This window comes from Eretmochelys imbricata, chromosome 24, assembly GCF_965152235.1.
Source record: "Eretmochelys imbricata isolate rEreImb1 chromosome 24, rEreImb1.hap1, whole genome shotgun sequence".
Classification (NCBI taxonomy): domain Eukaryota; kingdom Metazoa; phylum Chordata; order Testudines; family Cheloniidae; genus Eretmochelys; species Eretmochelys imbricata.
This window is the reverse complement of record NC_135595.1, coordinates 13,370,839-13,386,913: the sequence shown is the minus strand read 5'-3', so window position 1 is coordinate 13,386,913 and position 16,075 is coordinate 13,370,839. Positions and strand designations below refer to the sequence as shown.

Here is a 16,075-nt window from a genome sequence, read left to right as displayed (position 1 = left end):
CTGAGTGAAGTTTAGACAGGACCTTCTTGTAGTGTGACACTCGCCAGGGCACATTCACCAGGGCCAGTCTCCTCGGCTTCAACACCTCCTGGGTCTGACCTCAGAGCGCTCAGCACCCCTGTTCCATGCCGTGAGCTCCCCGCAGGGAGTCCACCTGACTGGACACCTGGGGAAGCCTCACATGCCCCAAAGGGCCCTGCACCCCAACTTCGCACTCAGCCATGACTCTCAGCCAGAGAGCAGGAAGTTACAGCAAAGTCCATCTTGGGGGGATCCAGAGCCCTGGGCTCTCCCCCCAAGTCCCCAAACCAAGAGACTGACCGGCTTCCCTCAGCCCAGCCTCAGTCATGCCCAGCTGCCCTTTTCCCCAGCAAACTAGTCACCTGGCCTCCACCTGTCTAACTCCTTCGCTGGCTTCATGCAGAGGATAGGCCCCAGCCTTAGTTGCCAGGATACGGAATGTCTGACCATTGTCTGGGCCAAGGCAGCCAGTTGGCAGTTGCACCCGCCCCCTAGGGGCCTCTGCAACTATCACCACCTAGGTACTTATGTGACACATAAGGGAAACTGAGGCACACACACAGTATTCATACAAAACATTAAGAAAATTCCCACTTGGTCACTTCCCTGCTACCCTGGGCTGCCTCCAACTTCCCTTTTACCTGCCCCCCCCAACACCAACCCTGTCACTTCTGTCCAGCTTCCCCTCCCCACAGGCACTGCCCTGGGATGCCTCCAGCTTCCCCTCCACCCCCAGGCGCCTCCCTGCCCCTCCCACTGCTGTCTTGGGCCACCTCCAGCTTCCCTTTTATCCCCCCAACCCCACATTACCTGCATCTTCTGCTGTGCCACACCCTGACCGCTGCCCCCTGCAGATCTCTGTCCCACTGCGGGAGGTGAAATGTCTGAAGAAGGAGAAGATGGCCAAACTGATTCCCAACGCCATCCAGGTCTGCACTGCGGCCGACAAGGTGAGACAGGGCTGGGGCTCCCCCCCACCCTAGGGCCCCTCTCCTTGGGGGGCAGCCCCATGCCCTTGTCTGGCCTCTGCAGAGCCCCTCCCCGCAGGACTATGGCATCCCAGGTGCCCCTGCCCGATGCAGGGTAGACGCAGAGACAGCCGGGTGGGTCCCCTGGGGGCAACCCCACAAGGAGAGGGGACAGGTCCTGCCTGCCACTTTGTGTGGGTGATGGCATCCTCACCTGAGGAGGGGTCAGGTGGGGACCTGATCCTCAAGAGGCAGGGCTGGGGAGTACCAAGGGGCCAACCCCCATCCCTGCCCCTCACAGAAGTGCTGCCCCAAGGACACTGAGTCTGGCCACTCCCGGGTCACTCTGAGTTGGGACCTGGGGGGAGGGGGCTTTCCTTGCCCCTGGAGGCCACTGTCTGAGCAGCATCAGTGCCCTGCTGGGCCCCCTTCTTGGCAGGAGTGGGACAGGTGTGGGGGAGCCCAGAGCTGGACTGGCAGGGGCTGCGGGTCAGGAGTGAGAGGCATCAGCAGAGCTGTGGAGTGGGGGAGCCCAGGCTGGGCTAGCAGGGGCTGTGGGTCGGGAGTGAGGGCACCAGGAGATCCAGGAGTCGGGTCTCACTTCCCCCTCCCCCCAGCATTTCTTCACCTCATTTGGAGCCCGCGATCGCTGCTTCATGCTGATCTTCCGCCTGTGGCAGAACGCGCTGCTGGAGAAGGTACAGACGCTGGGGGGGGAATGGGGGGGTAGTTTGGGGATGAGGAGCTGGGGATGGGATTCTGGGGGGCGCAGACGCTGTCCCTTCCCCCAACACTGTCCCCCCCCCCAGATGCTGTCCCCTCCCCCGACGTTGTACCCTCCCCCCGACGCTGTCCCCCCCTCCAGATGCTGTCCCTTTCCCCTGACACTGTCCCCTCCGACACTGTCCCCCACTCCAGACGCTGTCCCTTTCCCCCAACGCTGTCCCTTTCCCCCAACGCTTTCTCCCCCTCCAGATGCTGTTCCCCCAGTGCTGTTCCTTCCCCCCCAGAAGCTGTCACCTGCCCCCAGACGCTGTCTGCCCCCAACGCTGTCTATCTCCCCTGCAGACGCTGTCACCTGCCCCCAGACGCTGTCTGCTCCCGACTCTGTTTCTCTCCCCCCTCAGATGCTGTCTGTCCCCCGACGCTGTCTCTCTCCCCCCCACGCTGTCCCCCCAACGCTGTCTCTTTCCCCCCTGACACTGTTCCCCCCCGACATTGTCTCTCCCCCACCCCAGGCGCTGTCCCCCTGACGCAGTTCCCCACTGCAGACACTGTCTCTCTCTCCCCCAGACACTGTCCCCCCAGGAGCTCTGGCATATCGTCCACCAGGGCTATGGTGCTGAGCTCGGCCTCACCAGCGAGGATGATGACTACGTCTGTCCCGTCCCCGCTGACGAGCTCAATGGCCTGGGGTGAGTGTGAGCCTCCCCCACCCCTGACTTGCGTGGGGCCAGCCACAGGCCTCCGACCTCTGCTGCAGGTCCCTCAGGTCTGGCTGCCCCTCCCTGCACCTTCCCCCATCGCCCCATGAGAGAGTCTGGGTCCTCTTGCCCAGTGGGAGCTGGGAGAGAGTTGTCTCCCCAGAAATAGGTTGGCCCCACCTGAGTGTTGGGAGCCCTGGGACCCCTGTAGACTGGGAAGCGTCTGCCCTGCCCCCCCCAGGATGAGCTGGTGCCTGACCTTCTCCCCCCACCCTGGGACAAACTGGCACCCTCCCCCCACACCCGTGTGTCTGACCCCGAGACTTGCCCTGGTGAGATCCCCGACCCTACGGGACCCAGTGACCTCAACACTTGTGCGACCCCTGGCACCCCAGTGACTGCCCCCCTCCAGGCCAGCCAGGGAGCTCAGTGACATCATCGAGCTGAGAGACCTGGCCTTGCCCTGCACAGCTGACCTCAAGGTGGACCCCAGCCCCAAGCTGGCCAGGACAGCTGCCAGTCAGAGCTTCCACTCACTGGCCAGCAGCAGCGATGGGGCCGCCTCGGTGAGTGGGGGGAAGGGTTGGTGGGGGCGGATTAGGGAGGTGTCAGGACTGGGGTGGTTCGGGGGATGGGGTTGGGGGAGGTGTCAGGTGCCTGGAGTGACTCACAGCTGAGAAAGCCAAACTCAGGACAGAAACCCCAGGCTGGGGGTGTATTCTATCATTTGATTTCACCCAGCACTGAAATGTACCCCTGGCTCAGTCTACCCGTTTTACCATGGAGCACAGACGGCCCCTTGGCATTCCAACCCCTCATTACCCCCCAGACAACCTGCACTTTGCGATGAAAGGTGATTAAATCCACATTCCCCACACATTAGGTTCATCCAGTCCCAAAAGACTCATCACTTACCTCAGGTCAGATCTCCCCATAGACACCGCTTGCTTTAGTGTCGAAAGCTAGCTAAGAAAATAACCGAGCATTATTCAAAGTCAGAGCAGATAAAACACATTACAGGTGAATGAGACTGTGAGAGTCCAGTTGTTAGCAGAGATTTAATGTCGGCAAATTCTCCGTAAGTCTCTTAGAGTCCTTTCACGAATCTTTCCGGGTGTCCTGTTCTCTGACCAATGGCTCAGACTCCCTGGTCAGTTCAGCAGATCAGAGGTACTGGCTTGGGCCAATGAATGGGGTATTTATGGCTCTCCTGTGCACAGAGCCAGCGGACAGGTGTCCTCACAGAAAACCTGTCACAGCATGTGATGGACACTTGAAGCTGTGAAAAGTCCCAGTAACGCTTGCTTTGAAGATCAAATGCTTCAATCTGAGGCTTCAGTCTTGTGAACACCCTATAGCCATGACATGCCCTAGCCAAACGGTTCTCTGGTCAGTGAATTCACCCTCCATGCTAGCTACAGGCCTTTGCATCTACTGACACCTGAGCACAGCTGCATACAGGATGTGCAGGTAATAAAGAGCGACAAGAGGTGAAAAGGATTTTGCAGGTAACAGTTCTTTGGTTACAGCCACCAGGATGTAGGTAAATACAGTTCTTGGTTTCTGTCAACACAAGTGCATGGGCTTGTCTTAGTTAGCCTAGTTAACAGACCTTTGTTACCCACACACAGTAAATTAACCCCTCTTCCAGGTCCTGCCCTGAGCTGGCCAGCTGCCAGCGTCATAGGAGGTGTGTGTGTGGGGGTGTTGGGGAGGAAGCAGGCGGGGCTGGGAGACCTTCTGGGGAGTTGGGGAAGGGAAGGGGCAGGGCCGGGGGAGGTTTTGGGCCCAGGTTGGGCCCCCTCACTTTCCCTTCTCCCCAGCTGGCAGAGGACCCCGAGGAGAATGTGGACAGCCGGGCGGATGCTGTCTCCAACTGCGCAGCAACACTGGGGCTGGAGCCTCCGAAGGCTGCGGCACTGGGGGGGGCCCCGCTGCCTGCCCTGGGGGACCTGCTGCCCCCTGAGGAGCTCCCCACTGACACCAGCAACTCCTCCTCCTCCTCCTCCTCCTCCACACAGGATGAAGGTAACAGCCCAGCATTGCCCAAACATACCAGCCCTCAGCTTTAACCACTAGGCCCCACCCGTCTCCTAGAGCCAAGGAGAGAACCCAGAAGTCCTGGCTCCCAGTCTCCTGCTCTAACCACTAGGCCCACTCCCTTCCCAGAGCCAAGAATAGAATCCAGGAGTGCTGGCTTCCAGCCTGCCTGCTCTGATCCCACTGTCCTCCCAGAACTGGGTTAGGACCCAGGCAACAACTCACCCCTCTCTCCCCACAGCGGAGGTGGATGCCTTCTCGGACCTGCCCGGGCGGCTGCTGCTGAACTGCGTCTATTGCCTGGGGGCTGAGCGGCTGCAGCAGATGCTCTTCACCGACTCGCTGTTCATGCAGAGTTTCCTGGGCCAGCGCAAGTTCACAGGTGGGGTGGAGCAGGGGCTGAGTCTTCCCTGGGGCTGCGAGCTGGCTGCCCCCTGCCATCCGCCAGATGACGGCTGGGCTGGGTCTGGCTCACTGCCCAGGACACCCATGGGGCGCTGCTGGCCTGAGTCGAGGTGTATGGGGCAGGGGACCCGGTAGCTCCAGGCCAGGCAGCCTGGCGGAGATCCCAAAGCTGAGCGGAGGACACACACCCTGTGCTGGCCAGGCCGAGGGTGTTGGGCATGTGTGTGATGGGCACAGGAAGGCAGCGCGGTGGAGGGGGGTCACCCAACACCTGGGACTCGCTGCCCTCGGAGAGTCTGGGCTTGGTGCTCAAGGGAGCTGCCAACTGCAGCGCGGGGGAGGCCTTGGACTGGGCACCAGGCCCACGCCTGGCACTGCACACAACCCATGTAGCCTGTGCCGGCTGGAGGACATGGGTCTCCAGCCCTGGCGGCTGCTGCCCATGGCAGCACTAGCCATGCGTTTGCTCTGGCCGTAGGGGAGCAAACTTGCTGCAGGGCCCAAGAGGGAAGGGGCCATGGCAGAACACTGGGTCAGGTGTTCGTGCTGCTGGACACCCCACTGGGCCACACCAGTTTAATGCCACCAAGGGCAGGGCCCTGCAGCTGGGAGTCGGGGACAAGAGGGACGTGTGGGGGGACATGGGGGAGGCCCCTGAGTGGGGGATCCCCCTGCCCTGACATACCCCCTGCTCTCCCCAGACGTGACCCTGACCTCATGGAGCGGCAAGACCAAGTGCCGCCAGCGCCGCGTCCTCTCCTATACCATCCCCCTCAGCAACCCGCTGGGCCCCAAGGCAGCTGCTGTGGTGGAGACACAGGTGAGGGAGGGGGCAGCACAGCCCCAGGAGGGTGTGAAGGAGCAGATACAGGGAAGCTGGATGGGAGGGCTGGACTGCGCGGTGGGGGGCAGCAGGTCGGGGTGGGGCTGGACTGCATGGTGGGGGGCTGCAGGTGTGGGCGCTGGACTGCGCGGTGGGGGGCAGCAGGTCAGGGGTGGGGCTGGACTGCATGGTGGGGGGCTGCAGGCATGGGCGCTGGACTGCGCGGTGGGGGGCAACAGGTCGGGGTGGGGCTGGACTGCATGGTGGGGGGCTGCAGGCGTGGGCGCTGGACTGCGCGGTGGGGGCGGCAGGTCAGGGGTGGGGCTGGACTGCATGGTGGGGGGCTGCAGGCGTGGGCGCTGGACTGCACGGTGGGGGGCGGCAGGTCAGGGGTGGGGCTGGACTGCATGGTGGGGGGCTGCAGGCGTGGGCGCTGGACTGCGCGGTGGGGGGCGGCAGGTCAGGGGTGGGGCTGGACTGCATGGTGGGGGGCTGCAGGCGTGGGCGCTGGACTGCGCGGTGGGGGGCAACAGGTCGGGGTGGGGCTGGACTGCATGGTGGGGGGCTGCAGGCGTGGGCGTTGGACTGCGCGGTGGGGGGCAGCAGGTCGGGTGGGGCTGGACTGCATGGTGGGGGGCTGCAGGCGTGGGCGCTGGACTGCGCGGTGGGGGGCAGCAGGTCAGGGGTGGGGCTGGACTGCATGGTGGGGGGCTGCAGGTGTGGGTGCTGGACTGCGCGGTGGGGGGCGGCAGGTCAGGGGTGGGGCTGGACTGCATGGTGGGGGGCTGCAGGCGTGGGCGCTGGACTGCGCGGTGGGGGGCAACAGGTCGGGGTGGGACTGGACTGCATGGTGGGGGGCTGCAGGCGTGGGCGCTGGACTGCGCGGTGGGGGGCAGCAGGTCAGGGGTGGGGCTGGACTGCATGGTGGTGGGAAGCAGGTGTGGCAGCTGGACTGCGTGGTGGGGGGCAGCAGGTGCAGGATGGCGGCAGGTGTGGGGGAACAAAGCGGGGCTGTCTCTGGCCTGTGATGGGATGAGTAGAGCTGGCCTCCCCCAGACCCTGTTCCGTGCCAGCCCTGAGAACGGTGCCTATGTGGTGGACTCGGAGGTGATCACTCAGGGCATCCCCTACCAGGATTACTTCTACACTGCTCACCGCTACTGCATCAGCACACTGGCCACAGGCACGGCCCGCCTCAGGTACCGACTAAGCTAAGAGCCCCTCTGCAGTGCGGGTTTGGGGGGTTATCCCCCCCCATCCAGAGAGTGGTGCTGGGAATTCCTCTAGTGGCTGGCTCTCTTTGTTTCATGGCTGCTCCACACTATGAAAGTCAGACCCTTTGAAATCAGCAGGTCAAGATAACTTGCATCCAAGAGTTTGAAAAGAGCTGGCTTAGGAACTCACTGGCCCATTAAGGTTGATTTTCAATGAGTCTTAGAGCACTGGGGAAGTTCCAGAGGCCTGGTAGAAAACTACTATTGTGCTACTCTTTTAAAAAGGGTAAGGGGGATGGTCTGGGTGATTATAGGCCTGACAGCAATCCTGGGAGAGAGAAAGGAGCAGCTGATATGGACTCAGTTAATAACAAATTAAAGGAGGGGGATGGAATTAATGTCAATCGCCATGGGTTTATGGAGAATAGATCCTGTCACTAACTTGGTCTCTTTGCCAAGGCTGGTGGCAGGAGGGAACAGTGTTGAAGTAACACACTTGGGTCCTCTACAGCCTTTGACGTGGGACTACATGACATTTAGAGTGACAAACCGAGACTGATACGAAATCGGGACGGCTTGGTGAGCTGGCCATGAGCACACAGTGTCTTGTAATATGGTTCCATGTAACTGTCCAGCTAGGCACAAAGAGCGTTGGCCACACACTCAGGCCAGAGGGACTCTGTCCCTCCTCTGTGTGGAGCATGGATGGTGAAAAGATTTTGTGGAGTCCCCCATCCCAGTGGCTCTGTGTCAGTGACCTGGCCCCTGCATTATTTCCTGCTCCCCCAAAGTCTGTGTCTTCTGCTAACGCTACCAGGGACGAATTGATGTTTTCTTTCAGGTCACTGTGATAAAGCTGCAAATAGCACAGGCCAAGACCTGATCCGTACAGGACCACCCCAGAGACACCCCCCTCAAGGTCTGGTCCCCCTTTACAGGTTCATTTTGGGCCATCTCAGTTAGCTGGCTGTGAATGCTTTCAGTGTGGGCCATGCCAATTTCGTATCAGTCTCGGTTTGTCATTCTAAATGTCGTGTGGTCCCAAGTCAAAGGCTGTAGAAGATCTAAGTGTGTTACGTGAACAGTGTTCCCTCCTGCCACCAGCCTTGGCATCTCCCAAAGAGATACCAGCTGAATGCGAGCTTCCCATGCAACACTGGGGCCAGAGAAACTAATGCAGCCCTGGGTGCACAAATGGGAATCTCGAGGAGGAGCAGGGAGATGATTTTCCCTCTGGGTTTGGTCCTGGTGTGATGTAGGTGGGCCCCTGTGTCCAGGTCTGGCGCCCACAGGCCAAGGAGGATGGTGATAAATTGGGGAGGGGTCCAGAAAGAGCCTCGAGAATGAGGAAAGGGTCAGGAACCCTGCCTGAGAGGGAGAGGTTCCCGGAGCTCTAGCTCTTTCACTTAACCCAGAGTAGGATCAGGGGTGAGGCTCCCGTCTGGCTGCGTGGGGTCAGACACCCAGTGCTGGGCTTGTCTCTCTAGCAGACGAAAGTCCAACACAAGCAGCCAGCGGCTGGAAGTTGAAGCTGGACTAAATCAGCCTGGAACTGAACTGTGCCCAGAACTCAGCCCTGGAACAATATCCAAGGCCGTGCAGATTCCCCCTCACTGCCCATCTGTAAAGCCCACATAGGGCTGGCAGGTCCCCAGCCCAGCAGGCAGTCCCATCTCAGCACCCCTTCCAGGGACATCCTGAGCTCTGTCTGCAACAGAACAGGTTCCCCCAGCTCCTGGGGGCTGCCCCAGACTCTCCCACCTCCAGCCGTCAGAAACTGGTTTCTCCCGACACCGCCACAGGCGCCTGCCCAGTTCGGCCCCACTGGGCCTTGTGCCAAATGGGCCTTTATCCCTCTAGTTCTTCCCTGACCTGCTCCCACCCCCTGCTGGATTTATGAGGTGCACATGGAGCCTCTCGAGCCTCTCAGCATGCACTGGGGGCTAACCAAGCCCAGCTCTTCCCGCCCCTCTCAGGAGCTAGGCCTGAGTGTGACTGCAGCCACCTGCATTGGCCTGGGTGGAGCTGATCTTTCTTGGCCCTGGGGGGCTAGAGTTGGAGCCAGGACCCCGCTGAGGCCCTGCTGCAGCCATGGGGCGGGGGCAGGCGTTCATTTGTGACAGGCCCATGCTAGGGGTAGCTCAGCTCAGATGAGCACAATGGTGCCTTCTGGCCTTGGGATCTGTGACGGAGGGGCCTGCTGCTGGGAATCTCTGGGAAACAGGCCCCCACCACATTTGCTCTAGAGAGCTGCTTCCCAGCATCCTGGCCTGGCAGCTCCCGTCCCCCACCAGTGCGCCTCAAGGAGCAGGTCACTGACACGGCCCCCTCCCTGCCCCCTGGCTCTGCCTTCTCCAGAGTCTCCTCTGAGATCCGGTACCGGAAGCAGCCCTGGAACCTGGTGAGAGCCCTGATTGAAAAGAATACATGGAGCGGCGTGGAGGAGTACTTCCAGCACCTGGGTATGGGGCATCCAGCACCTAGGATGGGGGGCGGGACGGTATGGATGGGGCCTGCGAGGGATGACTGGCACCGGGGTAAGGGGGCACGTGCAGAAGAGTGCGCCCAGTGCTGGAGTCTGGGAGTGCTCTGGGGCCTCAGAGGTGCCTATGGGGGGGAGGGGGGCCTGGAGGGGCAGGGGACTGTCAGAGGGTATTGGGCAGGGATGGAGATACGGGGGAGGCTACTGGGGGAAATGTGGATGGGGCTGCGTGGGTGGCTGAGGCGAGGAGGGTGACGTGGGCGGGTGGCGGGCAATATGTGGGGGGCTGGGTGGGTGGGGCCGTGTCACAGGCTCGGTGCTCTTGAACAGCTCTGAATCAAACCCAGGCAGGACCCTGTTCAGTGTGACACCCCCAGACACTCTCAGGGGAGCAAGAAGCCTCCTTGGCTTCAGCGCCTCCTGGGTCTGAGCTCAGAGCGTTCAGCCCCTACTCCACCCTGAGCTCCCCGCAGGGAGTCTGCCTGGATGGGACACCTGGAGAGGGGCCTTGCACCCCCACTCCACAGTCAGAGTGACTCAGCCAGCGTGTGACACAGAAGGTTTATCAGCCGTCCCGTAGGCAAGTTCTTTGTTAGCACCGAACCCAGGAAATTCCAGCCACGTCCATCTTGGTCAGACCCAGAGCTCCAAGCCCTGCTCTCCACCCGGGACCCTGACAGGAGGCTGAGACCCACTTCCAGCAGCCAACCCTCGGTCATGCCCAGTTGCCCCTCCTCCATCCTTTGTTCCCCTTCAGGGCAAAGAGGGTCACCTGGTCTCCACCTCAGCTTTGTTCTCCCTTGTCCTAGCCCCCGGATCGTCAGTTGCTGAGTTATAAAATGTCCAGCCATCTTCTGGGTCCAGGCAGCCATACAACAGTCCCACCTAGTTCTCTGGGTCTTTGCAAAATTAAACTCCCTTTCCCTCCAGCTAGGTAAACATGCAGCACACTGCGGAAACTGAGGCACACCCAGAACTCATACAAAATACTAAGAAAATTCCCACTGTGTCATATCCCATGTGTGGTTGCAGGAGGGGGGCAGGCAAAACGAGGGGGCTGGGGAGGTGATGTGAAGGGGTTCGGGTGGGGCAGGCCACCAGTCAGAGGGGGTTTCCCAATAAATCCATTGGTTGGGTGGGGGTGACACAGCTGGGCAGCTGGAGGGACACAGTTGGGACAGGCCCTGGGCTCCACGTGACTCCCTCCCCCTGGGCCTTATGGGGTGTGTGTGCCCTTCCCCCACGGGCATCTCACCCCCCTGGCATGGCGGGGCTGGCATGGTGGGGCTGGCGTAGCGGACATGGGCATCACCCCCCAGCATGGTGGGGATGGCGTGGGTGTCTCACCCCCCTGGCATGGCAGGGCTGGCGTAGCGGGCGTCACCCCCCAGCATGGTGGGGCTGGCGCAGGCATCTCACCCCCCTGGCATGGTGGGGTTGGTGTAGCGGGCATGGGCATCTCAGCCCCTGGTGTGGTGGGGCTGGCGTGGGCATCTCACCCACCCTGGCATGGCAGGGCATAGCATGGCAGGGCATAACGGGCATCGGCATCTCCCCCCCGGTGTGGTGGGGCTGGTGTGGGCATCTCACCCACCCTGGCATGGCAGGGCATAGCATGGCAGGGCATAACGGGCGTCGGCATCTCCCCCCCCCGGTGTGGTGGGGCTGGCGTGGGTGTCTCACTCCTCTCGGTGTTGCAGGGCTGGCACTGGCACGGGCGGAGAAGACGCTGCTGGAGGAGAGTGGCCGCGGGACAGAGCCACGGGGGCTGCTGGCTGGGCTGCACCGCAGGAAGCGCACGCTGAGCTGGAGGGCCCCCCATGCTGAGCCTACCCTGGCCACGCTGCCCCCCAGAGATATGGGGCCCCGCCCCCTGCACCCCTCCAGTAAGGAAAACCCCACCCAATCCCTGCCCATGTCCAGAAGGAACCTGTTCCCCCCCTCGGGTAAAGGGGAACCTGCCCCCAACTCTCTACCCACAACCCACCCCCCATCCAAAGGAAATATGCCACCTCCTGTAATCTGCCCCCCAGAACCCGCCCCAGCTCCATCTCTAGCACAAAGGGAACCCGCCCACCCAAATGCACCCCCATCCCTGTCCCCCCACTCCCAGGTAAAGGGGAACGCACCCCCATCACCGCCCCCCCGGTAAGGGGGAACATGCCTTGTCCGTGACGATCCCCCATGAGGGAGCCTGTGAGGGCAGCTATTCCTCCCCGCCAGAGGATGGGAGATGGGCTGTTGCAGTCCCCTATGGGGAGCGACTCATGGGCACATGGGGCTGGCTCGGCCTCCACCTAACCTGCCCCTTCTCCCCGCAGGCAGCCTGGCAACCCGGCTCTCCCAGCAGCTGGTGGAGCAAAGCCGGGGCCCTACCGTGTCCACCCTCATCCTCATCGTCAGCCTGGTGTAAGGGGCCTGTGGGGCTGGGCTATGGGGAGGCGGAGGGGTGGGCGGTTGAGCTATGGGGGGATGGGACTAAAGGGGACTGGGGCTCTTTGGAGGAGTGATGTAGGGGGCCAGGCAGGGCTCTGGGGGTCATAATGCGGGAGGCGGGGCAGGGCTCTGTGGGGAGGGTTGATGTGGGGGGCAGGGTGGGGCAGGGCAGGGCTTTGAGGGGAGTAATGCAGGGGTGGAGCTCTGGGGGGGGTGGAGGGTCCAGGATTTGGGACACACAGCTGGGCTCAGGCTGGGCTCTGGGGGTGATGTGAAGGGGTATGGTCTGGGGAGCAGAGCAGGGGCACCCCCTGGGGGCAGAGCCACAGACCCTTTCCCGAGTTGGGATGTGGGAGTTGGACTGGACTGGGCTGTGGGGGGGATGGGAGCTGCTCTGTGCGTAGCCAGGCAGGGGCTATTGGTGGGAGGAGCTGTGTGTGGGGAGAGGAAGGCTACACGTGGAGGGAGCTATGGGGTGATTCTCTGGGGTGAGGCTTCACGTGTCTCTTTCCTTCCTTCTGTCTCTGCTGCCTCACAGGATCTGTGTGAGGTATGGTGTGACCCCCCCCTCCACCCCCAGGCTGCCATGGACCCCCTGACCCCACCCCTTTGTGCCCCCAGACACCCTCACATGGACCACTGGCTCTGCCCCGCCTGCCCCCAGCACCACCCCTGCCCTGCCCCTAGTGTTCTGAGCTTTGGAGCACTGACTGAGGTGGCATGATTTGCATACTGCGCTCTGATTGGCCAGCATACCACGGACATGATGGGTAATGGCAGGCCTCAGCCTTGGGCCCCACCAATCAGAGTGCAGTATGCAAATCTGACAGCCTGCCTTGAGTGTGTTCTGGGCACGGAGATGGGGTCTGAGACAGCCACACATGTACCTGTGGCGCGGGGACAGGACTTCTGGGTTCTCTCCCCAGCTCTGGGAGGGAGAGGGGTCTAGTGGTTTAGAGCAGGGGGGCCAGGACTCCTGGGTTCTCTCCCCAGCTCTGGAAGGGAGTGGGGTGTAGTAGTTTGAGCAGGGAGGCTGGGAGCCAGGATCCCTGGGTTCTGCTCCATGTAACACAGGGCTGTGTCCTAGGGACACTGGGTGACCCTTACCAGCATCCGGCCTGGGGCGGGGCTTTGTCCGCCCCTCACTCTCCCTCTCCCCCCAGCCTGCTGATCCTGGTGGTTCTCAACGTGATGCTGTTATACCGGCTGTGGGCGCTGGAGCACACAGCCCGCGCCTTCCAGGCCTGGCAGGCCCCCGCACTGGCCCGAGGGTGAGTGATCCCAGCAGGGGCAGGGTGGGTGGGTGGAGGAATGGGGAGATTTCTGGCAGTGGGGGAGGGGTAGTGTGGGGAGCACAAGAGGTGAGGGGGGTTGGGTATTCTTGGAGCAGGGTTGAGGTGCCAGGGGAGGGGTCCCAGCAGCTGGCGTTGGGGGCCTTGACCCCCACCTCAGCTGGCCATGACCCCCTGCCCCCCCAGGAAACTGCCCCAGACAGCAGGCGAGTGGGCCGAGGTCCTGGAGCTGCAGCGCCGTTTCCATGGCGCCGAGGTGCGGAAGTGGAGGCAGATCCTGGAGGCCTCTGTGGAGCTGCTGGACGAGGTGATGCTGCAGTGCCGGGCCGGGCTCACTGTGCTCTTTGGGTCCCTGCCCAGTGGGGGCTTGCAGCTCTGCTTGCGCGGCCCCCTGGCCTGGATCTCCCCTGGGCCTGGCTCCCCCTGCCTGCTCTGCAGCCCTGGGGCCAGCAGCACTAATGCACAGTCACCCAGCCCCAGATCCCTGCACCCAGAGCTGCTTGGGGCACCGCCTGCCTGGCAGCAGGACCCAGCCTAGCTGGTGATCCGGGAGCCCGAGGAAAGAGGAGGCACTGGGGAAAGTGTCATCTACTGGTTAGAGCAGAGGTGCTGGGCACCAGGACTCATGGGTTCTCTCCTCAGCTCTGGGAGGGGAGTGGGGTTAGTGTGTGTGGGGGTCTGGGCACCAGGACTCCTGGATTCTCTCCCTGCTCTGATGGGAGTGCAGTCTAGATGGGGGGAGGGGTGGGCTGGGAGCCAGGACTACAAGGCTGAAGCCCTCTTCATGGACTGTCAGCCATTCAGGAATAACTGGTACCTCCTCCCCCCGCCGCCCCCCAGATGAAGGTCTCCCTGGAGAAGCTGCACCAGGGCATCGCGATGGCAGAGCCACCCCCGGAGCCGGGCCAGGCTGATGCTGTCTCCTGAGGCTGCGCTGGCCACCAGGGGCCATGGGAGACTGACCTGGATCTGAGAGTGCGGCCGGGTCAGCGCCGCCCAGACGCCCCTCGTCGGCCAGCTCCCTTGGCCGGCTCAGCACCGCCCGGACGCCCCTCGTCGGCCGGCTCCCTCGGCCAGGTCAGCGCCACCCGGACGCCCCTCATCGGCCAGCTCCCTTGGCCGGCTCAGCACCGCCCGGACGCCCCTCATCGGCCGGCTCCCTCGGCCAGGTCAGCGCCACCTGGACGCCCCTCGTCAGCCAGCTCAGTGTTGCCCCATCCTTGGCTGATGGACGCCTCCTAGGGTCGGCTTCTCCTGCTGCGTCAGCAGCACCCAGCCATTGGCTGGCGTCGGCCCTGGCTTGGGCTGCTCCACTCTCCTGCCACCCCCTGGCGGAGCAGGTCTCTGTGGGGACAGCTAGGTGGAGGCTGCACCGTGGGACACATGGAGGATCTGCTGGGGGCCGACTCTGCCCCCCGTAATCCGTCCGCTGGCTGCAGCCCAGGACAACAGTGGCTGGACTGTGGCTGCCAGCTGGGTCCAGCCCCCCATGTCTGCTGGCTGGGAGCCTGTTGTGACCTGGGGAGAACCCATCCAGTCTGGACTGGGAATTGACTTTCTAGGTGGTCTAGCTGCATGGAGTTACTGTGAGGAGTGGCCAGGGCCGTTCCCCCATCCCCTTACCTTGGAGCCAGGACTCCTGGGTCCTCTCTGTGCTGGAGAAGGGGCACTTTTGGGGCAGGCTCCGTGCGCTGCAGGGGGCACTGCCCATGTCTCTGCCCCCTTCCCAAACACTCGATTCCTGGAGGGCTCGGTGCCCACCAGGCATTGGGTTGTTGTCTCCCGGCCTGGGCCTCTTGCCCTTCGCCGTTGCTGGGGGGGAAGGGGCTGTGTGTGTGTGTGTGAGCACCCCCACCAGCCTGCACGCTGTCTGCTCCCTCCTATCCTCAGTGTTATGGGGCTCTGGCCCCACCCCACTATTTATTAGCTGATTAAAGAGAGTGGCTGGGACAGTGCCACCCAAAACAAGTCTCTGTGTCTGGGGATGAGGGGACCACAAGGGAAAGAGGCCCCCTCAGCATCCCTGCCCAACTCTGCCCAGCGCCTCCCCACAGCCAGAGCCTGCTCCCATCCCTCCCCCCAGTGCCCCCCAGGTAGCGCTCCTCCCCCTCCTCCTGCTGGCCCCCAGCCAGCACTCCTGCCGGCCCCCAGCCAGCACTCCTGCCACTGCCCCCATCACCCCCCCACATCCCTGCCCCACTCTTTCCAGTGACCCCCCACAGCCAGAACCTGCCAAGGCTCCCATCCCTCCCCCCACTGCCCACCAGGTAGTGCTCCTGCCCCTCCCCCTGCTGCCCCCCAGCCAGCTCTTCCCCAGCCAGTACTACTGCCCCTGTCCCATCAACCCCCTGCATCCCCACTCCACTCCACCCATTGCCCCGCAGCCAGCGCTCCCCCCTGCTCCACAGCCACTTCTTCTGCCCCTATCTACCCCCTGCATCCCCGCTCTGCCCAGGGCCCCCCCAGCCAGCGCTCCCCATACTCCCCCCCAATCAGTGCTCCCGTCCGCCCCCCCAGCCAGTGCTTCTGACCCTGCATTCATGCCCTGCTCTGCCCAGCTCCACCCCCCACTGCCCCCTAGGCAGTGTTTCCACCCCAGCTGCCAGGAGGGGCGCGTGCGGATGAGCCAATTACTGTCCCCATGTCCTGTCCCATTCCCCTCTGCAGTGGAGCTCAGCTCCAATACTGCTCAGGATCCTTCCCAGGCCAATGTACACCTACCTCGCCCCCCTGCTCTGCCACTGCCTGGCCCCACTGACCACATCTCACTGCTCTGCCCTGCCAGGCCCCCTCCCTGGGGACAGAGATGGGCCCAGCAGCTTCCTGCAGCCCACCCAAGGACACATCACCTGGTGTGACCCAGCTGCAAGCAGAGGCCCCTTTGCAGTCCTTAGACATTGGCCATAGGCACAATCCTGACCCACAGCCCTGCTAGTGCCCCACACTCCTGACTCGTATCCCCCTGCCAAC

The 16,075-nt window shown here is 62.7% G+C and overlaps 1 protein-coding gene across 3 annotated transcripts in view; it reads left to right on the top strand.

Moving 5' to 3' along the window:
* Positions 1-15,047, top strand: part of GRAMD1A (GRAM domain containing 1A) — a 28,541-nt gene extending 13,494 nt beyond the window's left edge. The window contains exons 6-19 of one of the 3 annotated variants that reach the window (XM_077840966.1): positions 876-971; positions 1,607-1,687; positions 2,283-2,404; positions 2,826-2,979; positions 4,237-4,441; positions 4,695-4,835; positions 5,560-5,678; positions 6,738-6,880; positions 9,254-9,357; positions 11,078-11,263; positions 11,699-11,786; positions 12,977-13,084; positions 13,292-13,412; positions 13,946-15,047. In XM_077840966.1, coding sequence (XP_077697092.1) covers positions 876-971; positions 1,607-1,687; positions 2,283-2,404; positions 2,826-2,979; positions 4,237-4,441; positions 4,695-4,835; positions 5,560-5,678; positions 6,738-6,880; positions 9,254-9,357; positions 11,078-11,263; positions 11,699-11,786; positions 12,977-13,084; positions 13,292-13,412; positions 13,946-14,032 — 1,755 coding nt within the window. In that variant the 3' untranslated portion in view covers positions 14,033-15,047. The remainder of the gene's footprint in view (positions 1-875; positions 972-1,606; positions 1,688-2,282; positions 2,405-2,825; positions 2,980-4,236; positions 4,442-4,694; positions 4,836-5,559; positions 5,679-6,737; positions 6,881-9,253; positions 9,358-11,077; positions 11,264-11,698; positions 11,787-12,976; positions 13,085-13,291; positions 13,413-13,945) is intronic. The other 2 variants (XM_077840968.1, XM_077840967.1) reach the window with 2 other exon arrangements.
* The last annotated feature ends 1,028 nt before the right edge of the window (positions 15,048-16,075 follow it).